The 24,965-nt window shown below is 41.7% G+C and overlaps 1 protein-coding gene across 3 annotated transcripts in view; it reads left to right on the top strand.

Moving 5' to 3' along the window:
- The window catches only part of LOC111965370 (5-hydroxytryptamine receptor 4-like), a 196,773-nt gene that overhangs the window by 92,431 nt on the left and 79,377 nt on the right, over positions 1–24,965 (top strand). For all 3 annotated transcript variants that reach the window (XR_011480064.1, XM_023989524.2, XM_023989523.2), the window contains exon 4: positions 12,886–13,086. Coding sequence is in view for 2 of the 3 variants with exons in the window: in XM_023989524.2 (XP_023845292.1) it covers positions 12,886–13,086 (201 nt within the window). In the remaining variant the exon portion in view is untranslated. The remainder of the gene's footprint in view (positions 1–12,885; positions 13,087–24,965) is intronic.

The following is a 24,965-nucleotide window of genomic DNA, read 5'->3' on the forward strand; positions in this document are numbered from 1 at the left end:
CTGGATGGGCAGGAGCGGCCGGAACACTACCCTCTGTAGCGCATCTGGATGTCCAAAGGCAATGCCAAACCAAGTGGTTGATGCAGCCAGTCAAGATGCTCTTCGATGGTGCAGCCTGTTAGGGATCTGATGGCCCATGCCAAATCTTTTAAGCCTTGTGAAGGGGAAAAGAGCATGTCGTGGAACTTTCTTTGCGACTGCTGGTTGGTGTGTGTGGGACCATGTTAATTCCTTAGTGAATGTGGACACCGAGGATCTGGATCGCGGCTCGACCCGCTCCACTAGGATGTGGATGGGCCGTGCATTGGCCCTCCGCTTCCTGTAGTACACATCAGCTCCTTTGTCTTGCTGATGTTTTGAGGAGAGGTTGTTGTCGTGACCTTCTGCCCGGAGGAGGCTTTCTTACATGTGATCCTGCACATTATTTTCACATGTGGATGATTTTCACATGTGGAAAATTGTCGCGATTTGACATGTGAAAGTGCCAAATTTGTCATGTGTTTTTTTGTGTAAATGTACTGCATTCATTTTTACTAAAACAGTCGTATCTAAATAGTCATGTAGTTGCAATTATTACACCGATTGAGTGTTATTAAAAGTACGTAGGCAAGACAGATTTCTACCCGGCCAATGTATGTCTTTGGTTCATGATTGTTGAGCTGGCAGAACTTGCAGTATAGAGCTGAATGTATGTTTGGATAGTACCTGTAAAAAAGACAGTGCAGGGTGCAGGTGCAGCATTGGATTGGTGATGGTTCTTCTTGCATTGTATCGTGAGTAAGTAAAAAACTCTTGGAAAAAGAAGAGTGCTCTTCAAGGGTTTCTTCAAACTGATCCCCATAGGAGAACCCTCTGAAAAATAACTGGAACCCTTTCAAGTAATATGAGGTTCCTACGCGGAACCCTTTCACACTAAAAGGTTCTAAGTATAACCTTTTTTCACCACAAAAGGGTTTACCTGGAACCAAAAAGGCGTTACTTCCCATAGGAACAAATGAGGAAGTTTTTTTCCCGCTGCGTAAGAGATGTTAGCTTGAAGAAGTTCTTGTGTATTCACAATGTCAAACGGGTGGCGAAGTGTTGAAAGGCAATTCATACGGGTCTTGACGGTGGGTCGGTCATTAAATGGATTCAGCAGTGATGGATATGGTCAAGGCATAGACGGATATAAGACTGTTTTTCACTGACACAGTCTACCACACCGCCCATATTACTGCCATATACTTCTGTGCGAGATGGTGGATGCGCGGTCATAACCCTGCCGTCTATGCGATGCTGCTGCTTTCACTGCTGCTACTTTACGAAAAACTGGATAATATCGCTGAGCGGAGGATGTGTGTCATCAACATCGTTGTCAGAGTGCAGTCGTGTCGTTGCGACGCTGATCGTTGTCATTGATATTGGCACAGTAGAGTGATGTTATTGAGCAGGAGGGTGGCCGATATGTTTGGCAAAGCACGCGATGCGAGATGTGAAGTGATGCGAGTGAGTCGTGTAATGTGGGAAGCAAGAGTGTGAGCGTGGGTGGCAGTGAGTTAACGGTTGGTGGGAAAATGAAAGGTGAGGCGTGCGAGTAGTCTGAATTCAGTTGGTGAATGTGCTGTTTCGGAGATAGAAAAAAGAAGAGAAGAGCGAGAGCTGCGAGAGGAGCGAGTGAAGATAATAGAAGCGTGGTCAATCAGCTTCAGGCTGTCAGCTCGGAGTGTGCGTTGTGTGGCGAGTTTGCGACGCGCTGAGAAGGACCTCTTATCCACCAGAGCGTCGAGAGAATCACCATTCAAAGAGCGAGTGTTGTGAGGGATGAGAGCAATCAAATCCCGAGCGCTGCGCGTGTGCAAGCGTCGATGAGCAGAGTGTCCTTTCTATTACAAGCTATGCACAAACAGGAGTAAGCAAGTAAATGATGAAGAGTGATGTGCGAGAAGCAGTGAGAGTTGAGTTACGTGGTGAGTGAGTGGATTGGCGATGGTCATTCAATTGACCTAGGCCGTGTGTTGTGAGTGTTGCGAGCGTGAGTTGTGGGTGGAATGCTCAGTGTTTATGTGTAAACGTGTGCGATAGATGATGTGTGAGCGTCGTGTGGATGTGTGGCGAGTGAGTGAAATGAGTAGTGTTCGTGAGCGCGATAGATAGTGTGTGTGCGTCTAATTATGTAGTGAGCCGTTGAGTGATTGCTCGTCATTAACATTTGATCAGCGTGTTGCGAGAGAAGCGATGGAGGCATGTGTGTGTGTTGGTTCGAGTGTGTTTGATGACATCCAGATTACTGAGTTTGAGCGAGGTATAATATATGAGTGTGAAGAGCGAGTGATACAGATTCTTGCTCCTCTTAGGACACAGATTGGCGCGTAAAGTGCTCTTGCCACAACAAATATCTAATTGCGTAGTCAGTGCACATTCTTCTCACAGAAAGTAGGGATCAGATCTAGTTTGGACAGACTCTGTCCATGCGTTATCTATACCAGTCTGTCTGTGACCCGTCTACAGATGTAGACTTCATTTTGATCACTCTTTTATTGCTTCAATTCCTGCGCGGCCAGGAAATGCAAACTGTAGTGTATTCAAGGTTTAAAAAAGGCTTCTTAAAAGGTTGTAATTTCCTTGATTGCCCTAACGAAAAACTCTATCAACCCCCACAAAAAAATGTCCATGAATTATATCCACAGAAAATTCACCATCCTGTTGCGGCAGGATTTATTTTCCTTGCTGCTAGCAAAACATGGCTCAAATTAAAATCCTACATCTGGTAACTAGTTTAGTGTCTTAGCATGACGAAGTACAAGAGGTTGATTATCTCAGGTCACAGTTTCAATTAGTTTAACCACCCATGCGCCACACTTTTGCAGATAGGGAAAAACAGCCCGTTTCACATCGCCTCTGCTATGCCATTTGCATGTGGCCGATATGGGCGGCCAGAAGCTCATGTGACCTGAATAGGCTCTTTGTCAACTGTCTTTAGAGAAAAGAGACTAGAACAAGTTAACAGAGTGGAAAATTTATTTTTTAATTGGTATGTCTATGTCTTGTATGGCCTATGTCCACTGTGTCACTGCCCTTTTTGTTGCCATCTGTAGTTGAAGAAAATATGAATCAATTTGCATGCATCCCTATTGGTCAAAAGTAGTGCATTATGTATGGAATATGGGACGTAGACGCTAAAGTCCTGTCCAGAAACATTTTAACATCCATAATAACAGAGACTGACATGAATCTCAATTTGGATCACATTCTAGTGATTGATGTCAAACTAACTTTTACTTTGAGGTTAATTTCAGTATCTCAAGTCATATATTATACTGTCATTCTGAGGATACCCCTTTGGCTGCCAGGCTGAAGCTGAGCAAGCAGTGGTGTTATGGGACTGTTTTATCGGTTCTTGAAACCTATATAGAACTCTCTCTTTCATCTGTATGAAGTGATGATATAAGGCAAATAAAAATGTATCTCGCTAAACTTGACATTTTGCCATCATAACACGAAGCAAATAAAAATCACATTTTAATAAACTCTTATTTAAAGCTTTCTGCCGACCTATAGTGACCTCTGTCTATAAGCTGTTTTTCTGTCAAATGTTGTGGATTGAATCTCTTCCATTTAAGTTCTTAACCTTGTTTTTTTTTTTCATGGAGCCAGCAGGCTTTAATATTTTAGTCTATGTCACGTTCTGACCTTAGTTCCTTTCTTATTGTCGTTGTTTTGTTATGGTCAGGGCGTGAGTTTGGGGTGGGCATTCTGGGTTGTTTTGCCTATGTTTGCTATTTCTGTTTTTGGCCTGGTATGGTTCTCAATCAGAGGCAGCTGGTCGATTCGTTGTCTCTTGATTGAGAATCATGACTTAGCGTAGCCTGCTTTCCCACTATGGGTTGTGGCGTTAGTTGTTTTCGTGTCCTGTGTTTTACCATACAGAAACTGTTCAGTCTCGGTTCGTTCTCTTTTTGCTTGTTTTGTCATTCAGTGTTCAGTTGCATTGTCATTATAATGGAGCACTACCGACGCCTGCCATGGTCCGATCTCTTCATACTCGTCATCAGACGAAGGACGAGTACCGTTCAGTCTGACAACTGGCATAGCAATCAATATACCTCTCCAAAATGTCCGAACCAGCATTTTGGATACATTTTGCCTCTGAGTGCTTGAAAGCTTTCAACCAGATGTACTTCATGCATTCATGGTTATTCTCCCCCTCCTGCACTACTTTCTGCCTGAAAACAAATCTGTTCTTACACAGCCGGTAAAGAGAAAGGAAATAAGGAATGAACAGCTAGTACCTGAACGCAGTCGATCTCATCACTCTCCAACCATGGTGAGACATAAACTATGGCACAAGAGCGGAAATGTTATAGCGAGCCACAAATCGGTCTCATAGAATGCCATCTTAGAAAAATAAATAATCATTGGACTAAACTAACGTAGGCTGCTCGGCAGCCACTTAAAATTCAAATCTCAGCACCAGGGTTGCACTTTCAACTGATTTTTTTTGTTACAATAAATATAGGTTGAAGTCAAAACTATTATTGACTTAAGCTACAAATACATGACTCTAGTTGTACAATGCAGATTACAATTTTTTGTGGTTTTGTTTGCGAGTGTCTTGCACCACCCACAGATTGATATTTATTGACTTGTACAGATACAGCAAAACTCCTGAAATGACCAACATTTTAGAGGAATTAGCCTTGGTTTATAGCTAGCGTATGACATTATTCAGACATGTGAGAAATCCTCTGTGTGAGTAACAGGGTAGTGATTACCTTTTGATAGGTAGTCTAGCAGTGTTTCTGCTTGGGTATACGTGAAAGAAGCACTTACCCTAATTGCTTTTGAGTGCATTCACTTCAGTTTATTTCAGTTATTTACACCACTCTCCGCTTAAATGCACTTTACTTTACAGCCGTCTTAGCCTAATTGAGAGAGGAGCATTACTGCGCACTCAATATTCTCCACAACTCTTGCATAGTCCCTGTTTTTTGTGCTCTGACAAATTTTGCACACTGTCTTTGTAGTGATGAGTGAGTTCAGTAACCGGAAAATATTGGACAGACACCGACAGAACACTTGCCCTGGAGTACATAATAGGTTGTTAGGATACTCTGCTGCAGAGGAACCTCTATTACATCTTCATGTCCAGATAAGCTATGTGGTTTATAATAAAGCCATGCATGGAGGACACCAGCACGGCCAAGGGGCTGATAGGCCTGTTGAAAGGGAACAGCATTCCCCAGATATAAACTGAGTCACGGTGCCGTGAATATTAGTAAGTGCCTCTGCTTAGGTGTGATTGTACATAAATAAATATGCAAAAGTACCATATTGCTGGTTATTGTGACAGGTTACGCAGATTGTAGCCATGTAGCAGATGAACTACTGGGCTGGTGTGTTTCACTGAGCCTTAGGTCATGACTGTCTTTGCGGGTTGGCAGGTGTTGATTAGAAAGCTGTATTGCTACTGATTGTCGTCAATTGTACGTCGAAAGTGTTCAGATATGTCATCACCACACATGTAGATGCTCACTGAAAAAATCTGATGGAGTTTGAAGTTGGACTCTTTACAATGAGATGCAAGTTAGAATATCGAACTACAGTGTAAACTTTGAAATCAAAGCCTTTACTAAACACGTACTGACAGTGCTGTGAAGAAAGTTTTTGCCCCCTTCTGATTTCCTGATTTTTTTTGCACATTTGTCATGCCTTAAATGGTTTCAGATCATCCAGACACAATTTTTTTATTAACAAGATAACCACAAGTAAACCCAAAATCAGTTTTTAAAGTGATATTTATTTATTAAGGGAAAAAAGCTATCCGAACCTTCATGGCCCTATGTGAAAAAGTATTGTCCCCCCCCCCCCCCCCCCTAAACTTATAATTACTGGTTGTGCACCCTCCAATGCAGCAACAACTGATAATACGCGTCTTGCGATAACTGGCAGTGAGTCTTTCACATCGCTGTGGAGGGAATTTTGGCGCCACCTTCTTGCGAGATGTGTTTTAATTCAGCACATTGAGTGTTCTTGAGCATGAACCAGCCGTTTTAAAGGTCGCCACAGCATCTCAATACGGATTCAGTCCGGACTTTGACTAGGCCCACTTCTTTTTAGCCTCAGAGGGTGGAGCTTGCCTGGTGGTTTTGGATCATTTCCCTGCTGCAGACAACAGTGCGCTTTCAGCTTGAGTCACAATGATGCCGGACATCTCCTTCAGGAATTTTTGGTAAGAGCAAAATTCATGGTTCTCAATCACAGCAACTCATCCAGTCCGTGAAGCAGTCAAAAGCAAAGCACCCAGACCTCACACTACCACCCACCATATTTGACTGTTGTATGACTGTTTCTTTGTCTGAATCTGTTTACTTTTTACGCAGATTAACCGGAGCAGCACTGGGCAGGCGACGGGGGGGGTCACCCGCGCGGGGAACCCAAAAAGTTCAACTTTTGTCTCGTCAGTCCACAGAATATTTTCCCAAAAGTCTTGGGATCATCAGATGTTTTTTTGCCAAAGTGAACGAGCATTTTATGTTCATTTTGCGGTCAGCAGTGGTTTTCCGCCTTGGAACCTGCCATCGGATGCCCGAATTTTTGCCAGTCTCTTTCTTATGTGTTGAGTCATGAACACTGCCTTAATCTAAGGCAAGGTGAGGCTGCAGTTCTTTAGATGTTGTTTTGTGGGTTTTTGTGACCTCTTGGATAGTCGTCGCTGCACTCTGGGCGGTATTTTGGTAGGCCGGCCACTCCTGGGAAGGTTCACGCACTGTGTCCAAAGTTTTCTCTCATTGTGGTATATGTCTCTCACCGTGGGTTCGCTGGAGTTCAAAGCTTTAGAAATGGCTTTGTAACCCCGTGCAATTTTCCATCGATTCTTGATAGATGATGTCTTGCTTTAGAATTTCTATACTTTGTAGACTTACGTCGTCTCTCTTCTCTGGGGGATAGATTCCAGCAAGTAGAACATTTTTATTTAAAAAACACGAATAACTAAGAATCATAAACGATGTAGAACTGGTGAGACTATTATAACGAAGCACGACAGGAATAGATACAAAAGTAAGTCCGTCTGGTACTACGAACAGAACACCACAGTGAACAAACTAATTTTATTCAGGGAAAGCAACACGCAATTAACATAATAGGCAAACCGACAAAACAAACTCCCCCACTTCACGTCCTGAACTAAACATTCGATGTCAGTCGTACCACAGAACAGGTTCCATTTAAGGATTTTCTTGATTCAACAGGTCTGCAGTAGTCAGGCCTGTTGTGGCTAGTGAAATTGAACTCAGCTTTCCAAAAAAGTTTTAACCACAGTAAATTCATGATTTAACAAAGGGGGCAATTACTTTGCACATAGGCATGAAGTTGTGATAGCTTTTTCCATTAATAAATAAAATCACTTAAACTGCATTTGTGTTTACTTGGGTTATCTTTGTGTAATATTAACATTTGTTTGATGATCTGAAACATTTAAGTTACAAATGTCAAAAAAAAAAGAATCAGAAGGGCAAATACTTCTTCACAGCACTGTATATAGATAGAAGATGATAGATGACAAAGCTATCACAAGAAAGGCAGTATTATTTGTTCTGCCATCAATGTCAACTAGATGTATAAAACATTGAAATGACTTACAGTACGATTGAATTGTGATATGTCATCAGGAGAGGTCAAATTTTACAACAAATCCTACATGTTGAGTTGCATCTTTCTCCACCTCTAGGTGTAGTGTATGTTTGTTTAATTTCTAGAGGAGGTGGATGCTGCAGTAACTGTCAGAACTACAGTGTTTCTGATATTAGAACATACCTGTAGGAGTGACATTCAAATGAATGCTTCATCTTCGAGAAATTAAATGTCCTTTTAAAACTTGCTGTGATGCTGTGGGAATTCAGTTTGGGAAGTAGCTACATTAAGAATTTGGTGATAGTTCAATTCTTAAAGAGCCCAGTGCAAGCAAAAACTAGATTTAAAATATTATATATATAAATATTAATATATTATATTATATATATATATATATATATTTATATATATATAATATAATATATATTCCCTTTCGACACTATGAGATTGGAATTAATACTGTGAAATTGTGAAAATGATGATAATGCCCAGTAGTGTAAGAAGCTGTTTGAAAGACCGCCTTGAATTGATCTGCCTGTTCTGTTGAGATGGAGTTTTGGGCCTGCCTAGTGACTTCACCAGGTGGTAAATTAGTAATAGACCAATAAAAAGAGAGTTCCAAACCTCTCTGACAAATAACAGCTTGTTTTCAGTTTCCCCTCCCCACTCAGACCACGCCCAAACAGTCCTAGAAAATGTCTTGCTTGAGAAATTGCTCTTTGCTAAGAAGGTATTTTTGTTTATTTGACAATTTAATTGAAAACAATCACAGTAAGGTACCTTTTCGTTACCCAGAAATGATTAAATGTTGAATAAAAACAGCTGCATTGGACCTTTAAGTGAGGTAGCTCTAGATTTAGACTTGAGGTAACTTTAGGTCAAATAAATTTAACATAATGAAGGCAGCAATGAAGGCAACAAATAAGACTATCTGAGACAAAAAAAATGAAAAATAGAAAGATTATAGTATAGCTGGGTTGATAAATGTATTCTACTATTCACTGTATAACACCCAGGGGCAACAAATGTAGTGTAGTGAGGTAGTGTGGATACTTACACCTGGAGTGTGAAAACTACAAACATCAGGGGATTACAGTAATGTATTAAATATATCAAACATTCACAACTATGCAAATCATTTAAAGGACTTTAATCATTGTCGACAGATAATTACCTTTAAATATCACAAACATGACACATTAGCCGGGATTTCGGCAGTGTTGTCTGTACATTGCCGCCTTACAGATTCATGTTACCAAGGTGACAGAAGCAGTTTTAGTTTCTCCAGTCATCATGTAACATTTAGTTGGATCATAACAGTCGACTGCAAATCTGAAGAAATATGTTCCTTTAACTCATTGTATAAATGTAAGTGTCAAAACAAACTTTTTCTTGTAACAGGTGGACTATATTGTCATGAGTTTTACTAATTCGGAATGTGTTCTTTCACAAGACTTATTGTCCAGTTGAAATGTAGGTATACTTGGACGGGGAAGTTATTACATGAAATAACTTACCAATTAGTTGTTACTTATGCTTTTATTGATATATCACTGAGTGGTTGTCCTCTCTCCTGTCGTAACCACAGCAACAGCATGCCGAAGAGGATTGCTCTCATTGCTTCCTTTCCCTGGTGATGCTCATGAGTGTCCTGGGGAACCTCCTGGTTCATGACAGCTGTCTGCAAGGACCGCCAGCTCAGGTTAGTCTCTCATACTTGTCTGTCTTGGCTGTGTTCTGTCTGTCTGTCCTGTCTGTCTCTGTCTGTCTGGCTGTCTGTCTGTCTGCTGTCTTGTCTGTCTCTGTCTGTCTGTCCTTGTCTGTCTGTCTGTCTGTCTGTCTGTCTGTCTGTCTGTCTGTCTGTCTGTCTCTCTCGCTCATCCTGCTCTAGGCCGAAGCAAATTTACACCTCCTACTGCACCCCTAGACTGGTCTATTGTGACCACACGTCCCTTGTGGTTGAGTTACTAGCTTGGCATGCAGTGACTCTAGCAGCCAACAGTCAGATGCCGCGAAGGGAAAGGCTGTCTGCATAACCTATAGTATCATCTCTCAGCACCCCTGATGGAAGAGACAGTAGTACTTTTCATTTGTTACACACGCATGTACGCACACACACACACACACACACACCACACCACACACACACACACACACACACACACAACACCACACAACACACACACACACACCACACACACAACACACACACACACACAACCACACACACACACACACACACACCACACACACAGGAAATGACAGCACCAGGAGGGATTCTTGGTAGTGTTAACTTCAAATCCCTATTCATCCAAATGTTCAGCTCCAAAAACGATCCCGGGCTGTGTCGCAGCCGGCCACGACCGGGAGACCAATGAGGTGGCGCACAATTGACCCAGCGTCGTCCGGGTTAGGAGGGGGTTTGGCCGACTGGGATGTCCTTGTCCCATCGTGCTCTAGAGACTCCTTGTGGCAGCCGGGCGCATGCACGCTGACTTCGGTTGCCCGCTGTACGGTGTTTCCTCCGACACATTGGTGCGGCTGGCTTCCAGATGAAGTGAGCAGCGTGTCAAGAAGCAGTGCGGCTTTGCAGGGTTGTGTTTCAGAGGACGCATGGCTCTTGATCTTCGCCTCTCCTGAGTCCGTATGGGAGTCGCAGCGATTGGACAAAACTATAACTACCAATTCGKGAGAAAAAGTGTAAACAAAATATTTTAATCASATTACAGATACTTTGAAAAACTAGATGATTACTTTTAAATTCAGAAAGGATGTTTGTGAAACTCACTATGCCAATTACACTGCTCCTTTCTTCCCACCATGACTTCCCTGCAGCTCAGATTAATAGGGACATGAAGCAGTACTTCTACCATAGCCCATTCCCCACACTCTGGAGAATTCATCCACAATCACCAATTTACCCTGTAATAGCACACCTGTTCCAGCCATCCATAAAATGAGATCTGTCGTAAGACGGCTTAGCCATAATGGGAGACATTGTGCAGCTGGAGGCAGAGCAACAGAGCCACAGAGCCAGACTCAACTTCTGCAAGTTGATTACCAAAATGGAAAACTGGATATGGCTTTATTGACATTGACACATTGCACTAATTCAAATCATCATCATGCCTCTCTCTCTCTCTCTCTCTCTCTCTCTCTCTCTCTCTCTCTCTCTCTTTTTCTCTCTTTCTCTCTTTCTCTCTCCTCTCTTCTCTCTTCTCAATCTCTATCTCTATCTATCTACTGGGGTCTTTTTATGTCCCCTGCCCCAATTGTGACAGCAATGCTGATTTACATATTTTAGGCCTTTTTAATTAGGCTTCAGTTCAGTGGCGAACCCAGTGGCGACAAGATGATTTAGCTTTTTATGTAAAAAAAAAATCTAGTATTTTATTTATTCAATTCGTTTGCATCACTGCAAATATGATCTTACATTCTTTAGATACTACATTCAGTTTTGAATGAAAGACAGTATTTCTGCATGTTGAAAGCATGTTGTTAACAGATAGCTGGTAAACAGCATTTATGGCATGTTCTGGTTAAATGACAACGTGATTTTTTGCCGTTCTCAGGCAGCTATTTTTAGCCGAGCGGGCTCTGAGCGGTTGCCTCACCGAGAATTTTATTTGTCATTAATGGAGTGCCCAGGGCTCTGGTCTTTCTCAAACAGACTGAAAGGAGGGACACCGCCACACCAGTGCTCTACATCACTGATTTCTCTCTCTCTCTCTCTCTCCTCTCTCTCTCGCGCGCTCGCTCGCTCCTCTCTCTCTCTCTCTCTCTCCTCTCTCTCTCTCCTCTCTCTCTCTCTCCTCTCTCTCTCTCTCTCTCTCTCTCTCTCCTCTCTCTTCTCTCTTCTCTCTCTCTCTCTCCTCTCTCTTCTCTCTCTCTCTCTCTCTCTCTCTCTCTCTCTCTCTCTCTCTCTCTCTCTCTCTCTCTCTCTCTCTCTCTTCTCTCTCTCTCTCTCTCTCTCCTTCCCTTCTCTCTCTCTCTCTCCTCCTCTCCCTCTCTCCCTTTCCTCTCTCTCTCTCCTCTCTCTCCTCCTCTCTCCTTCCCTCTTCTCTCTCTCTCTCTCTCTCTCTCCTTCCTTTCTCTTCCTCTCTCTCTCTCCTTCCTCTCTCTCTCTCTCTCTCTCTCTCTTTCCTCTCTCTGTTTTTTTCTCCTCAATGTAATCTCTTTTCAATCTTCCTGTAAGTCTCTCTCACCATATGTTTCCTTAACTAAACATTACATGACAAAATTAGCATTTTCACATGTTGAAACAGCTGTTTTTTATATGTGCAGCTTAAATTTCACTACGTGCAAAACCATTATTGTTCACATGTCATTACATTTAGGGTTCACACTATTAACGCCCATCGTTCCTCATGTTGAAAATTCAAGGACATGCAGTCTTTCTGTGGATAATTGTAGATTGCACAATGTGAAAATACAACACGTGAAAACAAAATGTTCAGAGTTCACATTAAGGAAAACACCCGACTTACCCTCAAACATGTTGAAAATCTCACTTTCAAAAGTGGAAATATTTTCACACGTGAAGAAAACTTCCATGTGAAAAACTTCCATGTGATTGTTTTTCACATTTTAACTTGAAATTCCACAAGTGAAGTAAGATTTTCACATGTGAAAGTTATTCACATACGAAACTGCAAATTAGATTTTTACATGTGATTGTTTTTCACATGTGAACTTACAATTCCACATGTGAAAATGAACATCTAATTTGCAGTTTCACATGTAAGAAAACATTCATGTGAAAATCACATTTGTCACAGGTAAGAAAACTCCAACTGTGAAAATCTCACTTTCACAAGCTATTTTTTTAATGGTTTTTTTGTAAGGGGTTCTCTCTCTCTCTCTGTCCTTATGTCCTCTCTCTGCGTCTCTCTCTCTCTCTCAATTTCATTCAGTTATTACCAATATTTAGTTCAAGGTGGAGATTTACAAGATGTATGGTGAAAGCATATTTATATGGCAAATCTGTTGTCATGTGTAACAGACAATTCAAACAATGAAATAGTTTAGTGCATACCTCTGTACATACTGTCACCTAACAAAAGCCTATAATATTGTATGTTTAAATGCATTTACCTCTAGTAGACAGTCTCTTCTGTTCTTTTCAGTGTGTTCTGGATTATTTATTATTTTTTCCACCACATTCCTTTATCRTACACTCTACCATATGATACACCTWTGCTGTTTCAAGTTAACAATGGACATCATCTTTAAACATATAGCCAATAAGATACCTCTCACTCAATTCTCTCCCAGGAAAATCAAGACCAACTACTTCATAGTATCGCTGGCCTTTGCAGACCTGATGGTGTCGGTGCTGGTGATGCCGTTTGGTGCCATAGAACTGATTCACCAGAACTGGATTTATGGAGAAACCTTCTGCCTGGTCCGGACATCTCTAGATGTACTGTTGACAACAGCCTCCATATTACACCTATGTTGCATTGCTTTGGACAGGTAAGCACCACTGCTCAACAACTGGCTTGGAACGATGCCAACATGAAGTCAGTAGATATAGTATTTAGTATCGTACTAACAGTATCAAACCATCAACACATTTTACCATCCTATTTTATTAACTGACTTACAGTAGGATGGCACTTCCTGTAATTGACTTTATCAAGATGCAGCAGGTAGCCTAGTGGTTAGAGCGTTGGGCCAGTAACCAAAAAGTTGCTAGATCGAATCCCCAAGCTGACAAGGTAAAAATATGTTGTTTTGCCCCTGAACAAGGCTGTTCCTAGGCTGTCATTGTAAATAAGAATTTGTTCTTAACTGACTTTCCTAGTTAAATAAAGGTTAAATATAAACCCCCCAAAATTCTGAGGACTACTGTATGAGACATTGAAATAGTTGTATGGTAGTGTGATATGCTGGGCTTACATACACTATATGACCAAAAATATGTGGACACCTGCTCATTGAAAATCTCAATCCAAAATCATGGGGATGAATATGGAGTTGGTCCCCCCTTTGCTGCTTTAATAGCCTTAACTATTCTGGGAATACTTTCCACTAGATATTGCTGCAGGGACTTGCTTCCATTCAGCCACAAGAGCATTATTGAGGTCGGGCACTGATGTTGGGCGATTAGGCATGGCTCGCAGTCAGCATTCCAATTCATTCCAAAGGGGTTGAGGTCAGGGCTCTGTGCAGGCCAGTTCTTCCACACCGTCTCAACAAATCATTTCTGAATGGCCCTCGCTTTATCCACGGTGGCATTGTCATGCTGAAACAGGAAAGAGCCTTTCCCAAACTGTTCCCACAAAGTTGGAACGACAGAATCGTCTCAAATGTCATTGTATGCTGTAGTGTGAAGATTYCCCTYCAYTGGAACTAAAGGGCCTAACCCGAACCATGAAAAACAGCCCCAGACCATTATTCCTCCTCCACCAAACTTTACAGTTGGCACTCTGCATTCAGGCAGGTAGCGTTCTCCTGGTATCCGCCAAACCCAGATTAGTCCGTCCACTGTTCCGGAGCCCAATGGCGGCAAGTTTTACACCACTCCAGCCGATGCTTGGCATTGTGCATGGTGATCTTAGGCTTGTGTGCGGCCATGGGAACCCATTTCATGAAGTTCCCGATGAACAGTTTGTGTGCTGATGTTGCTTCCAGAGGCAGTTTAGAACTCAGTAATGAGTGTTGCAACCGAGGACAGATGATTTGTATGCGCTACACGCTTCAGCACTCGAATGTCCCGTTCTGTGAGCTTGTGTGGCCTACCACTTTGCGGCTGAGCCGTTGTTGCTCCTAGACGTTTCCACTTCACAATAACAGCACTTACAGTTGACCCGGGGCAGCTCTAGCAGGGCAGAAATTTGACAAACTGACTTGTTGGAAAGGGGGCATCCTATGACTGGGCCACTTTGAAGTCACTGAGCTCTTCAGTGAGGCCATTTTACTGTCAATTTTTGTCTATGGAGACTGCATGGCTGTGTGGTCAATTTTATACATCTGTCAGCAACTGGTGTGGCTGAAATAGCCGGATCCACTMATTTGAAGGGGTGTCCACAWACTTTTGTATATATAGTGTATGTACACCCCCCTATATGCTCCAGTTTCCCTATGCTTCAGCTCTCCCACTGTCACGGCCGTCAAAAGAAGTGGACCAAGGTGCAGCTTGGTGAGCGTACATTCTCCTTTTATTAGAATGTCGCCAACAAAACAAGAAACGAAAGAACAACCTTGAAGCTTACAGAGCATAAGTGCCACTAACAAAAGTCAACTTCCCACAAACACAAAAGGGAAAAAGGGCTACCTAAGTATGATTCTCAATCAGAGACAACGATAGACAGCTGTCCCTGATTGAGAACCATACCCGGCCAAAACATAGAAATAAAGAAACATAGAAAATAGAACATAGAATGCCCACCCAAATCACACCCTGACCAAACCAAAATAGAGACATAAAATCTCTCTAAGGTCAGGTCGTGACACCCACCATACAAGTGTGTTCTTGATCTTGTCTCACTGCAGAGGAGGAAATTGTTGTTTCATTCAATTATATGGATAGAGAGCAAAGCTTGTGCAGAGTGTGTGCAAACAGCACTATTAGCCATTCATAGTAACTGGCTGGCTTGCGGTGTTGAGAGACACAATGTGCCGGCCATAAATTATTTAGATTTCATTTCCTCTAAAGATACGACCCACTTTATTTACCATCCTAATTTACCACATTAAAACGATTCACGAGTCTGATGATGAAAGCAAATGGGAAATGAAGGGAACATGCTTTTAAAGAATTACAGGAAAAATATACATTAATATATGAATGCTTTAATATGAGTTCTAAAAAGCTGCTGGGGAATCAAGGGTTTACATTATATGATGGATAAAATGTCAGTATGGTTGCTGGATGGGCTCTTGCATTAAGTGACAAGGAAAGATATATAGACACAGCTACTCAGAAGACTAACCATACACAAAAATAGGATCTGCATTTCTACAGTATTGCAGAGTAGCTAGTTAATTCAAAATGCTTTCTATGTTYGAGCCCAGCATAAGCGTATTCATTAATTTAGGACAGCTGAGCTCTGGGTGCAGAGATAGATAGGCTTGCGTCACTCCATCCCCTGCAGTTATTATTTTGGAAGCAACGTTGCAATAATAATCCCAGGAAACAAACATTGGTTCTGTGAAAGTTCCCAGAACATTCAGGAAATGTTCTGATAACACAAAAACTGTCCAGTTGTGCAGATGATTATACAATGTTTGTATAAACAATTCACCTGACGTTTCAAGAACGTTCCCACACGTTCCCACTGTTCTTTAAAGGTTCCCAGAATGTTTCATTAGGTTGTGGAAACAGTCTGGTGGGAACATTGTGGGTAGGGTGAMCACATTTAAAATACCCAAATGCTGGAAAACAGGATGATTTTGCGGGACATTCCCGGGGCCGTGTAGCCTACAGAGTACCACCCCCCCATATATTATTTAATGACGTCCTAATTTCTTAACGTTTTTTTSTGACTTTACTTTCAYTCATCTGATGACTGTTATTTATTTAATCAACTTTATGTTTAATTGTTACCCGATTAAATTAATAATGTAACAATTAACTCATTAGAATTTGGGGCACCATGGAAGAGGTTGTTTAAAGAGTTACCATGTCCCGAATTAAACTCTGTAAGGTATATATCTATTTAATCGATAAACAGTCATCTTATTAATAATTACCTCTTATCATATCATCATTCTGAACAGTCGTAAACTCATGCATCTGCAAAACTCCCAGCCTTGCTCATGATTCAGCACTATACCAATTGGTTTAATTATTTATTTACTAGCTAACTAAAATGAGAAAACTGGATAACATCCACACTTAATACATGAGAAGAAAGTCCCTAGCAGACTGACAATATGACGGCTTAATACACAGCGATGAAGAGTGGGAAAAAGAGAGAGACAGAGAAAAAAGGACACTAATCCGGGTACATTCTATAACTATTCTCCCACTAATCATATACTTTGCACATGAACCGCCGCCCGTTTAGGAAGGAGGTGGTTTGGCCTTTCAGCGGCACGCTTGTAAGGGTTCCGGACCCGTCTCTTCTACTGTTGTTCACTCCGGAAGACAGCCAGCCATGTCGACGATTCCCATTGGTGATGATTGTCGGAGAATAGGGTGATTTGAGTAGTAGGATGGGATGGTTTGAAGCGTAGTAGGATGGTMCCTCTTAGATTTGCTTCCCTCGATATCTGACTTAGGACAGCTAATCAGCCGTACCAGTGAWTGTCCGGGAAGTGAGCTTCTAGCCTACACATTATGCAGGGTTCAGGATTCTGACCACTATGGACATGAGCTGCAGTTCACTCTCTCTGTGGTCTAAAAGAAGGTGAGTTTATTTCTTCACCTCGTGTTAAGGTTCAAAGTTCCAACCATTTCAAACATGTAGCTAACACCTCATGTTTCCTGGTCGGACGTTAACTTCGTTGGCAATGCTTTTTATGCACTCTCGTCAAAAGGGGGATTGTTACGTCGGTCTGATACCCTCCCTGACCACATTCAGKGCGTGGCTACTTACTATAAACAGTTAATAGGAGAAAAAAATCACATTCATATCTTAACAAAACTACTTTCATAATTTGTCATATTATATGCCCAATGTATTGGATGGAAACTTGACAGATAAAGGGGATATACTTTCCAAGATACAGTTTTCATCCATGCAATTTTAATGACATCACAAAATGAAAACCCATGTGACATTCATTTTTTTCTATAGTTCCTCACTGAACATTCCCCACATTGTTATGTTAGAAATATTGTTCCAGTATCCACTTTTAACTGTGTTTTAACCGTGTTAGTTTTTCCATTTGAAACTCTATCTGTGAAACAAAGGCATTCCTTTGTTGACACTAAAGGGTGAGAAAGAGCCCACCCTTCTCCTGTAATTTACAACACGGTGTGAACTGTTAAACCGGCCCAGTCCCCTCCTCCCCCTTTCTGTGGGTGAGAGAAGATCTGGTTATTGTCAATCATTGCCAAGCTGATCTGACCCATTGTGATCCTCACAGGACAGTCATGACAGTTTGTATCGACAGATGTAGCCTATTAAATATCATTATAGAATATCCTTAAAATGCATCCTCCAATTGCAACGTCTGCCTATGCCGACACAAATGTGACCCGTTTCAAGAAACTAGGCGTATATGTTGCTGGTCACTACTTCATAKAACTTTTTTTTTTCTCATCAAAATGCGTTTTTTTTGTTGCAGAAATGCCTTCTTGAACATGTGAAAGTTCATGTGCCTGAATAACAAACGTGTATGCCATCTGTAAATACAAATAAAATTATTAAATTACGAGCCTAGTTGGTTTAGCCACAGAAAAAMACAGAAACCTTCCCGCTAGCCATGATTGGCTGAGATGATGAGTAAGCTGGACATGCTGAGAGATGAGTTTGGATTGGTCTGCCATATAGCACGCTTCTGTTTGGTTGAGCTGGTCAGTAAGTGTTGGTAATCCTGTCTAACGCAGATTTTTTTAAATCAAATCAAACTTTATTTGTCACATGCGGCGAATACAACCTTACCGTGAAATGCTTACTTACAAGTCCTTAACCAACAATCCAGTTCGAGAAAGAGTTAAAAAAATATGAACCAAATAAACTAAAGTAAAAAATAATAAAGTAACACAATAAAATAACACTAACGAGGCTATATACAAGAGGTACCGGTACCGAGTCAATGTGCGAGGGGGGTACAGGTTAGTCGAGGTAATTTGTACATGTAGGTAGGGGTAAAGTGACTATGCATAGATAATATATAGCGGGTAGCAGCAGTGTAAAAACAAATGGGGTTCAATGTAAATAGTCCGGTTGGCCATTTGATTAATTGTTCAGCAGTCTTATGGCTTGGGGGTAGAAGCTGTTAAGGAGCCTTTTGGTCCTAGACTTGGCGCTCCAGTACCACTTGCCGTGTGGTAGCAGAGAGAACAGTCTATGACTTGGGTGACTGGAGAATTTGACAATTTTATTGGCTTTCCTCTGACACCGCCTAGTATATAGGTCCTGGATGGCAGGAAGCTTGGCCCCAGTGATATGCTGGACAACGCACTACCCTCTGTAGCGCCTTACAGTCAGTTGCCATACCAGGCAGTGATGCAATCAGTCAGGATGCTCTCGATGGTGCAGCTGTAAAACYTTTGGGGGATCTGGGGACCCATGCCAAATCTTTTCAGTCTCCTGAGGGGGAAAAGGTGTTGTCGTGCCCTCTTCACGACTGTAATGGTGTGTTTGGACCATGATAGTTCGTTGGTGATGTGGACACCAAGGAACTTGAAACTTTCAACCTGCTCCACTACAGCCATGTCGATGTTAATGGGGAAAGGTTCGGCCCGCCTTTTCCTGTAGTCCACAATCAGCTCCTCTTGCTCACATGGAGGGAGAGGTTGTTGTCCTGGCACCACACTGCCAGGTCTCTGACCTCCTCCCTATAGGCTGTCTCATCGTTGTCGGTAATCAGGCCTACCACTGTTTAGTCGTCGCTTCTTGTTTGTTGTTATTGGTGTTAGCGGTACTATCTCCATCAACATTAGCTGAATATTCCAGGAAGATTTTTTCAGAACAACTTCTATTGCTCCAACGTTTTATTGCTGAAGTATGTTTAGGGGACGTTATTGGAACCATCATGTCATAATGTCACACTATAACTTTATGAGACCATTGTAGGAATATTTCCTGCTTGTTGTTATGGGTGCTTTGAATAACATATCCATCAGCATTAGCAGAACGTTGATGTAATATTTCCTCAGAACCACTTCTATTGCACCCTAATTTTGTTGCAGCAATATGTTCTAAGAACATTACTGGTATATTGTGTTATTACATTACCTGGAAACCTAATGAGAACACATTGTTGAAAATGTTCTGTGGTGGTTATTACAAATGTATTTTTGGTGAACATTAGGAGAATATTCCAAGGATATTTAATAAATACAAAAAAAAAATGTATTTTGTTATCAAAAACATTTGTTTTTGGGATGGTTAATCCTAATGTTATATAAAACCTAACTAATTTAATGGACATCTTAGGTAATGTTCTGGTAATGTTCCCGGTTTCTGGAATGGTTCTTACTGGGGTCAAAGGGTCAGACAGTAGGACAGAGAGAGAAGAGAGAGAGAGAGTATTTTGCATGAAAAGGGCCTTTTCTTCTGAGTGTGTCTTTCTCTTTCTCTCTCTCTTGCTCTCCACTTCTCCCCAGAGAAGAGATGGCTTTTAAGTTCAACCCACTGAGAGCTCTTCAATTAATGTTAATGGCAGWTGGAATTTTGCTGGCCATATTCTAGAGATGTTTTATTGAGAGTACACACCATTCCATAGAGACAAGAGTGTATACGAAAAGGAAATGTGTTTAAGGTGAACGGTGGAATTCAATATTTGAGAATGATTGTTGTGACGTGGGACGGTTCCGTTTATTCATCATTTCATCCCTCAGTGAAGTGAAGTAAGCTCTCCTGTATATTGCACAACTCTAGTGTGTGGATTATTACTTGCGTGCGTCAAGCTGCAAGCACCAGGGGAAGTTCCAGTAAGCCAGGACTGCTACCAGCCAGTTTAGACAATCATGAGTCTTGCCAGAAAAGAGAAACAGACTCATTTTTGGCCATTTCACAAATCTTTATGCGTAAGAAAAATGCAACAGAAATGGCAGTTCTTTGGGCGTCACTTAGTTATCGCATAAAACAATATTAGCTATGTCCTTTCTTTAAAAGGGTTTAAAACACGTTTCTCTCTCCTCTCATATTTCCAATCTGCCCCTCAAGCCTTAAATGTTCAAATTCTATTCTGCAGTTAAACTGATTTAGAAAGCATAGTGTGTTTACATAGTGTGTTTACATGCGTTGTAGCCGAGAGTCATTTTGTTGTTCTCCAATTGGCCTGGTGATCCTAACTGACCTAAGACAGGGAATTTTTACTAGGATTAAATGTCAGAAATTGTGAAAAACTGAGTTTAAATGTATTTGGCTAATGTGTATGTAAACTTYCGACTTCAACTGTATATATCAGATCAGCACAATAGAAAGGCTACATGAGCAATTATGTTTTACTAAGAGTGGTACGTTTAAAAAGGGCAAGAGAGCGCAGTGACCCTGAATGGACAATCTGTTTCTCGTTCATTTCCCATTTTTTTTAAGGTGTCTGTGACCAACAGATGCATATCTGTATTCCCAGTCATGTGAAATCCATAGATTGGGGCCTAATGAATTTATTTAAATTGACAGATTTCCTCATATGAACTGTAACTCCGTAAACTCTTTRAAATGTTGTGTTTATATTTTTGTTCAGTATACATTTGTGTGGTGCCAGCAGAGCTTGGAATTTAGTTTTACACAKCTTCCTATAATGCCGTTTTCCATCCAAGCTTAAGACATGAAGGAGCATTTTAAATGAATGATGGATCGTTGAAACATTGACAACCGGCATTTAGGATGAAGGGGAGAAGTGAAGCATGTTGTGCTCCCTAATTTCACATGCAGATTGGTCACACTTTTCATTTCTCCGTCATTAAACGCAGCCATCCGAGGAGTGAGGATTTTTTATTTCATTTTTTACTGTTCATTCCTGTCTCTTAAATTAAACTCCAACCTTGACTACTTACTGCAGCAAACTTGATCACATGGATCACATGTAATTCAAGTTTATGTGCCTGGTTTGTTGGTCCCATCTGTTTTCCATTGAGGCTCTGTTATATGTCCTATAAGTAGCTATTGGTTGCCAAAGTGAGCTCAATAAGCCAGCTGCTGTCAACAATCCACACTGCTGCTGTGCCTCTGGCCCTCTGACACACAGGCCGGGTTTTGGCTAGGTGAGACGAAAAGCAGCACAGTGCACACATACAGCCATGCTCCATCTAACCTAGACTCACAAACATTKTATTAATACAGTCATGCTGTTTCAGAGCCATATTGTACTCATTACTCAAGAGACACAGGCCAGGCACATAAAAGCATCCTAGTACAACACTGAGGTAAGATGCTGCATAGAACTCTGGGTAAACATTCTTTCAGATGTGTCAGATTTGTGCATCGGACGGACCAATCAGGTGGTCTGCTCATGTATTTATGTTGTGAACAGTTGGTGGCTCCAGTTCAGTTCACCTGCAATGAAATATGAAATGACCTCACTAACACCCCTCTGAGTCATGAAAACAACCTCAGGGAGACAGAGTCAAATCAACAATGAGAGTGAGAGTAAATATAGTAGTGCCTTGAAGATGTGGCGGGYTGCAATGGGCTGCAGCGGGCAATGCTGTGGCACAGTGAGACAGAGAGACCTGTGTATTGTGATCCCTTACAGTAGGCCCCAGTTTTGCCAGGACAAAATCAGGGTGTGATGAACACATGCCAGGAATATCTCACCAAGCCGAGGGGTGAGCGACTACAGCAATGGTGTTTGGCCAGAGCAGGATGAGAGAGAGAGAGAGAGAGACTGAATAATGCCCAGGGATGGAAGAACTGATTGACTGTGGAGAGCCTGTGGCCTCGGAATATTCAGCTCAGAAGACAGGGGACAGTAGTTCAGACTGGTATCACTTATTTATTTTCTTTCCAAAACACKTGAGTGTGCTGTCTCTGACTAACTCTCTTGCTATCTCTCTCAGAATTAAYTTCTTGACCCTAACCAGTCAGGCTTCAAGACGGGTCACTCAACCGAGACTGCTCTTCTCTGTATCACGGGTGCTCTCCGCACTGCCAAATCTATATCTCTATCCTCTGTTCTCATCCTCCCTAGATMTATCCAGGCTCCCGAGTGGCACAGCGGTCTAAGGCATTGCATCTCAGTGCTAGAGGCCTCACTACAGACCCTGGTTCGAACCTGGGCTGTATCACAACCTGGCCGTGATCGGGAGTCCCATAGGGCGGCGCACAATTGGCCCAGCGTCGTCCGGGTGAGGGGAGGGTTTGGCTGGGGTTGGCCGTCATTTTAAAATAATAATTTGTTCTTAAGTGACTTGTCTAGTTAAATAAAGGTTAAATGAAAATAAAAATCTGCTGCCTTCAACACTGTGAACCATCAKATCCTCCTCTCCACCCTCTCAGTGCTGGGTGTCTCAGACTCTGTACACTCTTGGATTGCATCCTACCTGGCAGGCCGTTCCTACCAGAAGACGTAGGAGCGTTCTCTTGGCTGTGTGCTTAGGGTCGTTGTCTTGTTGGAAGGTGAACCTTCGCCCAGTCTGAGGTCCTGAGTGCTCTGGAGCAGGTTTTCATCATCATTTGCCTTGATCCTGACTAGTCTCACAGTCCCTGCAGCTGAAAAAAAATGGATTAAATAAAACAATTTCCTCAGCAATCTACACACAATACCCCATAATGACAAAGCAAAAATTGTTTTTTTAAATTTTTGCTAATGTATTATATTAAAAAAGATATACCTTATTTTCATAAATATTCAGACCCTTTGTCATGAGACTTGAAATTGAGCTCAGATACATCCTGTTTCCATTGATCATCCTTGTAGTCCACCTGTGGTAAATTCAATTGATTGGACATGATTTGGAAAGGCACACACCTGTCTAGATAAGGTCCCACAGTTGACAGTGCATGTCAGATTAAAAACCAAGCTTTGATGTTGAATGAATTGTCCGTAGAGCTCGGAGACAGGATTGCAGCGGTCTAAGGCACTGCGTCTCAGTGCTAGAGGCGTCACTACAGACCCTGGTTTGATTCCAGGCTGTATCACAACCGGCCGTGATTGGGAGTCCCATAAGGCGGCGCACAATTGGCCCAGCGTCATCCGGGTTAGGGTTTGGCCGGGGTTGGCCGTCATTGTAAATAAGAATTTGTTCTTAACTGACTTAAATAAAAGTTCAATAAAATAAAGATTGATGGGTYCTTTTAGGGGGGTGTGTGTGTGTGAGTTCTCTAATTCTCTCTAAAGTAGCCTGTCTGGATTCCATTTAATAAGAGAGGAGGAACAAATAATATAACTGAAATGAGCATAACAAAATTGTAAAAAGTTAAGCAAATCCTGATGATCAGCATAAATGATGTGCGAATGACAACAGGTGCAAGTTTTGCATTTGTTTTCTTATCAATGGGACACAACTGAAGCAAACGCAGCTCGATTGATTCTTGTAGTCTAATATTTTCCATATCATTATTTCTCTCTTTCATTATGGAGTCCTCTCTAGCCACGTTGAACAACATGCATTGACACCGCCTTCTCTCAAGGGAATTACCTCGCCGGGTCGTAACGGTRTTGTTTGTTGTTATTCTTAAAATTCTAATCTTGTGTGCAGCCTATGTTCCATTACGTTGTCATGTTTCCAACTGCCAATCAGCAACTATGCCGTAAATCCGTCTGTTTGGCGAATTACATGAGTGGCAAGGAGTGGARCGTTAGCTAAAGAGACTGKTACCCAGACTAGCTAGTCAGAGAGGGAGAAGTTTACCACTCTAGAGCCTACATCAAAGTCTACGTGACAAGCTGCTCATCCATAGGCCTACCGACTGGGCGGCCACCCCGTGACCCGGWTGGGTATTCATGTGATGTTTGAGCTGAACCCCATCCAGTGGGGAAAATATTACACGGTGAAATTGTGCCAACATATGCAAGGAATGATCCATCTCAGTGTTTTTTATTTAGTGAAATAGGAATTCATTAAACTGTCATATGTCAACGATCAGTTAAAAATCAATCATAAAGCAATCACATCTGAGAGCTTTGACATGTGGTCATGTTGTAACCTGAAGTCCATTAAAGAGCAAAAGGAAGTCCAAATTCGAGGTCTCTGGGACATCAGGTAGGGTTAACCTCTCAATCTCTACAGACAGAGGGTACAGCCAGGCCAAGTAGCAATCTGTGGCTGAAGACATTTCAGGGATTTTAGAAACCAAATTCTTGTTGCAAATAATTTAATGATCATAGCACTTTCCCTCTAATAGCACTTTCCCGGCAGAGAGGTAGAGAGCTTTGATGTCTAAAATGTCAGAGATAAAGCAAAACTCTCAGGTACAGTATGCTCTTAACATGTCAAAAAGACTTTAGATAGCATCATCAAACCTTTTGGGATCACAAATATACCTTTCATCTGTCTTTATCACAAGGATAATGTATTTTTCCACAAAGTGATGAAAGATACACTTGTATCACATGAAARATACACTTGTTGAACAGCATTTTGTCTAATGAAAGAAAAGCTTGAGCTGAATGTAATCATGCAGTATATACAGTGCATTCGGAAAGTATTCAGACCCCTTCCCTTTTCCAACAGCATCCTTGAGATATTTCTACAACTTGATTGGACTCCACCTGTGGTAAATGCAATTGATTGGACATGATTTGGAAAGGCACACACATGTCTATATAAGGTCCCACAGTTGACA

Source organism: Salvelinus sp. IW2-2015, linkage group LG6.1 (genome assembly GCF_002910315.2).
Source record: "Salvelinus sp. IW2-2015 linkage group LG6.1, ASM291031v2, whole genome shotgun sequence".
Classification (NCBI taxonomy): Eukaryota; Metazoa; Chordata; class Actinopteri; order Salmoniformes; family Salmonidae; genus Salvelinus; species Salvelinus sp. IW2-2015.